This window comes from Chiloscyllium plagiosum, chromosome 36 (assembly GCF_004010195.1).
Source record: "Chiloscyllium plagiosum isolate BGI_BamShark_2017 chromosome 36, ASM401019v2, whole genome shotgun sequence".
NCBI classification, from domain to species: Eukaryota; Metazoa; Chordata; class Chondrichthyes; order Orectolobiformes; family Hemiscylliidae; genus Chiloscyllium; species Chiloscyllium plagiosum.
The window spans coordinates 26,427,294-26,433,384 of NC_057745.1; the positions used below are offsets into that span (position 1 = coordinate 26,427,294).

Sequence of the window (6,091 nt, forward strand, 5' to 3'; positions counted from 1 at the left end):
GGCAAATTTTAGTTGATGCCATTATAGAGATACTCTTTCAATAAGCCAAATTATGAGCCACATTGTGGCAATCAGCCAGAGGCAAACACATACAAACCATAGAGCTAATTCTGCACTTGCAAAGTTAGGTAAGTTATTACTACACTGCTGCTACAGCACAGCATTATTCCTCATACACACTGCAATCTATCACAAAAACGTCAGAGCTAACCACGTGACTTTTAATATTAAGAAAGCAAACCAAAGGTTTAGACGTTTGTGTAGTGAAATAATTTGACTTGCACCTAAGGAAATTCAGGGAGTAGATCAAGTAGCTTAAATAAAGATCAAAAATCTTTTAGTAAAACAAAATCCCAGATCCTCAAAAACATTTGAGAACAGGAGGTTTAAATTAGGTTCTTTTTTCAGAAAGAAATGCAAATAAAGCCCCTGATACATAAAAAAAGACTCCCAAGCAGATTTACAAATATTTCTCTGCCAAATACAGTTACATCTGTTAACAAAACAATAACATTTGTGAACAAACAACTAAATACTTGAGACAAACTCAGGATGTAAGGCAGTGTCTGCCGAGTGAACACAAGGCTTGAGGTTTTAGGGATTCCAAATGTCAACTCGTGTTCTCACAAATGCTTTTCGTTTCCAATGTGTCTTGTATCTGTTTCAGTATTTTTATTGTGGTTTTCAGCTCAGAACAGTGCGGGTCAAATGTAGTTCACATGTACACATAGGAATTCATTTTGTGAAGTGCCAAGTGGCAAGAAATGGACAATGAAAAGGAAATGAGAGATGAATAAAGAAAGATCCAAGAAATGAAATGAAGTTGGTAATAAAACTAATGGTGATGGCAATTATATGAATAACAATTTCAAACCAGAAGTTCAGGGTGAAGCATACCTCTGAAAATTCAATTAAGGCTAGTACCTAAGTGGTACCTAAAAATGGGAATTATTAGCACAGATATGCCTGGAAAGCATATTGAAGCAACAATATGACACTGCTGTTTTTCAATTTTTACATTGTAAAAGCCAATTTCAACCTCCTATCACATAATTGATAGAAACAAGATTAAACAAGGCTGAAAATGAAACTAATTAATTCCTGTCCTGAAAAACAGTTAATAGATTTCAGTAATGCCGAACAGCAACAAGCATTTTTGAACTTTGGAAATTCATGTAACTGAAGTCTTCAGCCTGACAAAATATTAAATCAGACATAACATGGAATGCTGCTATGTTTCACCATGCCAACATTCTGCGTGATTGATCTAATCAAGATCTTTTGGCCAGGGATAACACATTCTCCATTCCTCCACCTGCAATAACATGATTATCAAAACCCCAGAAATGCTTTCATATCAAACTTTCAGCAAAACTATCAAATTTACACGAACAATATCAGAATGGCTCTCATTCATTGATATGCAATTTCAGTGATAAAACAGATTACATATCTCGCAAACACCAATTCAACCACACAGGGTACAGTTCACAGAGCATGGTTATTTATGATCATTTCACCATACGAACTATTGTAAAGCACACCAGCCATGTTTCATTGCCTGTGCATGCTACAATGCTGCACAGCCAAGGTAAAACAGGAGACAGCCAGAGCTCTTGCTGCAAAGACGGAGGAGTCACAACCATGTTAGGGTCTTACACCAAGTTTATGAAGTTGGTATGCAATTCTTTCTGGTGAATATCTCTGCCATTATATGTATAGTTATATACATAATTATCTTTTAGTCTGCATACTTCATACTTAGCTCAGGCACCTACATTTTAAAATCATCTTGTTCTGATCGTGCAAAAAAGCAAAACATTTGAGCAATAAATTATTTTGTACTCAGATCAGGTAAATCTGCTGATGCACAAGGATGCAGCAGCTTAAATGAGTATAGATAGCATATTTTCACTAAGTGAAATATACAGGAAATCTTCCATCAAAAACACTGTGCAGTCAGTCAATCTGAAGATCTCAACATTATTTGTAAAAAATGTTTGCCAAATTGGGCTTTAAATTTTCTTGAACTTAAAATCACTTTTCTTTTTCCTCTTAAGCATATTGAGAATTGTAATTAAATACAAAAAAATCCACATTGGGTAAAACATGAACACATTTACTATTTTGTTTTTTTACCTCAAAAGCTTTGTAAGCAATCTTGGATGAATATATTATTCAAATTAAAAGACATTTATGTGACACTTATTATCTAGAATCTTTGTTTGTTCATGGGATGAGGGAGTTGCTGACTAGGCAGCATTTATTGCCCATCCCTAATTGTCCAGGGGGCAGTTAAGAGTCAATCATATCGCTGTGGGTCTGGAGTCACATATAGGCCAGACGAGGTAAGGATGGCAGTTTTCTTCACAAAAGGGCATTAGTGAACCAGATGGGTTTTTCCTGACAATTAGCAATGGATTTGTGGTTACTGTTAGATTCTTAATTCCAGATATTTATTAAATTCAAATTCCACCATCTGCCGTGGCAGGATTTGAACCTGGGTCCCCAGAATGTTATCTGGGTCTCTGGAGTAACAGTCAAGTTTTAATACCACTAGGTCATCGCCTCCCTCGAATGACAATAAATCATGTCTGACTGGTTTAAAAGCAAACTAAGCCAAAGCAAAAGTCACGAGAAAACACATACTAGTGTTATTTCTAAGTAGAAACACCTTAAGGCAGTATTACTGCTAAAGCTAGGTATTTGTGTCTTAGGTACCATGATAATGTCACCTGAAGCTGTTAATCTAGGACACTGTAACCTTAGGTGGTGAATTTATGATCAGAAATGCATGCTGCATATAAAGACTGACCCCACAAAACTGCATGGCAGACTAATGTCTTAAATTCATATTAAGGCATCTTAGAGGAGATAAACATTTGCCAAAATACTAAAACAGTGTTATTTTCTGGCTTGGAGATTTGGTACGTAGTACATATATACATTGCAAAAAGTGTAGAAACAACATGCAGCTTCTGGCTCAGTTCACATTGTTAATCGCAGGTAGTCAAACCTTGTCACAAACATGGAGACTCTCAAGTCCTTCAATAGCAGACTATCACTTTCAATGGTCAAACTTCAACTGTCAAAAGGCTTCACTTGTAATAAAATAATGCTACAAATTGTCATCCAGACTAATAAGTTCTCTTGCATTGGTGTCCAGAAGCAACAAAGTTGGTCTTAATGTTTAAGAAAAGGAAGTCTTGGCAGTGAACATCATGATGACATCTGGTTTGAGTCAAATTCCAGTATTAACTGTTTGATGTGAGATAGCTTCCTGTGTAGGTACTCACAGCGAACCTTCTCTTCCCGATATGCAGGATGGGTCTGTTTCAAAAGATGGGAGGAAAAAAATTCACACTACCAAAATTGCCAAAAAGCACAACATATAACAAATAGCTTGTGATGATAGCCACAACCAAATTGCACAATGTGTACAAGAGATAATGGGTTAGATGGAGAAGGTAGTTGCACTCATTGCTAATTTAGAAATAGTGATAAAAGGACATAAGTTTCCATAGATATTGATGACCTCAGGTGATACTGAAAGAAACAAGAGAAGAGTCAGGGGACAATTGAACAATAGGATAAAGTTACTGAATAAATCTGGAGAGCTGATTAAGCTGAGAAATAGAAAAATGGACCTTGTCAAAATTGAGATTTTTTTTTGCATTGTAAAGGAGTGTATGCAAAATAAAACATGATCAACATTAAACTGATAAACAAACACAATCATCTCTGAAGTATTTTGAAAATACCCATTTCCCACATTACAACATTCCCAGGCAAAGACAGATGATGAAAAAAGTCCAGCAGCTAACAAAGAGAACTCTGGAAGCAGATCAATAACAAAAGGGTGATAAAAAGGAGGCTGATTAAGGAAGAAGCTGATTTATAATGGAAGCAATAGGCATAGTTGAGGTGTGACTTTAATACGTTGCATCTGAATTTACTTATCAGGTAGATGCTGCCCAGGCCATGGTGATAGAGAAGGAAATTTTTAAGTTGTTAAGGAAGAGGTATTGGATAAACCGTTAGTACTTAGGTTGACAAAGCACCCGGCCCTAATGGGATGCATCCAAGGAGAGTGAAAGATGGGAGAGCGGAAATTGCAGAAGCACAGGCAATTATTTTTCAACCTTCAGCAGACTCCGGGATAGTCCTGGAATGGTTTCTAGAATTGGAAACATTATGTCCTTGTTCAAAAATGGTTGCAAAGAGATCCAGCAAATTACAGACCAGTCAGTTTAACTTTGGTGGTGAAGAAGCTTCTAGAAACAATTATCCAGCACAGCAATAATAGTCACAGAAAATGGGCATTAATTTGCAAGAGTTCTTTGGATTTGTTAAGGAAACGTTGTATCTGACTAACATTTATGAAGTAACAGAGAAATTTGACAAGAGCGAGGTTATTGATATAGTGGACATGGATATTCAAAAGGCATTCAAATATGTGACACTTAGAGGAAAGTGATACATAAATGGAATAAAAGGCACAGTTGCAATGTGGATTAAAAAAACAACTGAGGGAAAGGAAACAGAAAGTAATGGTTTTTGTTTTTAACCTGGAGGAAGATTTATAATGGAATTTCCCCAGGGGTCAGTATTGAGATTTCTGCTTTTCTTGATATATGTGTGGTAAAAATGGGACCATTTCAAAGTTTGTGGATGACAAAAAAACTGGGAAGAACTGTAAGTGATAAGGATGGTTACGTACAACTTCAAAACAAACATGGTCAAGTTGGTGGAGTGGGCAGATAGGTGCAGAAAAAGTTCAAATGTGGAGAATTGACAGGCAATACACTTTGATGCGGGGAACATGGAGAGACAGTATAAAAAATGGTGCTATGCTAAAAGGTGTATAAGTCATTGTAGGTGGAAAGGCAGGAAGGGAAAGCTGTTAAAGCATATAATATTCTAGGCTTCACTAATAGTGGCATAGAGTACAAGAGTAGGAGGATTACAACGAACCTATGGAGAACACCTGGATAGACCTCAGCAGCAGTACTGTGTACAGTTCTGGGTACTGACTTCAGGAAGGATATAAACGCAATGGAGAACATGCAGAAAATCTTTACGAGAATGGTTCTAGGGATGGGAAACTTCAATTATGAGGATAGACTGATGAAATTGGGACAGAGGAAAAAGGCTAAGGGGGGAATTTGACATAAGTTTTCATAATCATGAGTACGGACACAAAAGATGGAAGAAACTGTTCCGACTCAAACAGGATCAAAACCATACAACACAGTAGGAAAGCGTTATGCAAAAGTAGCAAATACAAAGCAAGATAAAAATCTTTTCACAGAGCAGTGTTCCAAGTTGGGAGTGCACTGCATGAAACTGTGGAGATGACAGGTTCTACTAAGGAATTCAAGAGGGAATTTGATGACTATTTAAATAGAAAAACATGCAGGAGTTTGGACAGAGTCATAATGTTCAATGAGCAAGTACAAACAGGATAGGCCAAATGGCCTCTTTCTATACTGTAATTCTGTGAAATTGAAGGAAACAAAATCTAGCACTTGATTTGGAGAGAGTTAATGAAATAGTCTCTTCTAATTTAAGGCTTAAGAAATCAGCAAGACAAACAGCTAAGTTATCCAGAAACTTTAATTCTGACCAATTGCATAAATCAATTTCCAAATTTACAAGATCAAAAAATTTGGTAAAGCTTCCTTCACTCCCCCCAAAATGAGTAACCTACCTTCTTAAATTTCTTATATTCCTCAAATATTTGGTCCTCCACCATCTAAAATACAATACCAATAAAACAGGAATCAAGTTTTTAAAAACATAAGTGTATTTATATATCATGTCAAACATTCAAACATGGTTTCAGACATTAAGCATTAGATACAAAACTCACTCCTCACCCATAAAAAAACAATGACTGCAGATGCTGGAAACCAGATTCTGGATTAGTGGTGCTGGAAGAGCACAGCAGTTCAGGCAGCATCCGAGGAGCAGTAAAATCGACGTTTCGAGCAAAAGCCCTTCATCAGGAATACAGGCAGAGAGCCTGAAGGGTGGAGAGATAAGTGACAGGAGGGTGGGGAGAAAGTAGCAGAGAGTACAATAGGTGAGT

The 6,091-nt window shown here is 36.7% G+C and overlaps 1 protein-coding gene across 5 annotated transcripts in view; it reads right to left on the reverse strand.

Annotated features, from left to right (window-relative positions):
* Positions 1 to 2,492: 2,492 nt before the first annotated feature.
* Positions 2,493 to 6,091, reverse strand: part of LOC122541052 (RNA polymerase II elongation factor ELL) — a 100,368-nt gene continuing 96,769 nt past the window's right edge. For all 5 annotated transcript variants that reach the window (XM_043677558.1, XM_043677556.1, XM_043677561.1 and 2 more), the window contains 2 exons: positions 5,711 to 5,755; positions 2,493 to 3,330 (listed from right to left, as the gene is read on the reverse strand). In XM_043677558.1, coding sequence (XP_043533493.1) covers positions 3,220 to 3,330; positions 5,711 to 5,755 — 156 coding nt within the window. In that variant the 3' untranslated portion in view covers positions 2,493 to 3,219. The remainder of the gene's footprint in view (positions 3,331 to 5,710; positions 5,756 to 6,091) is intronic.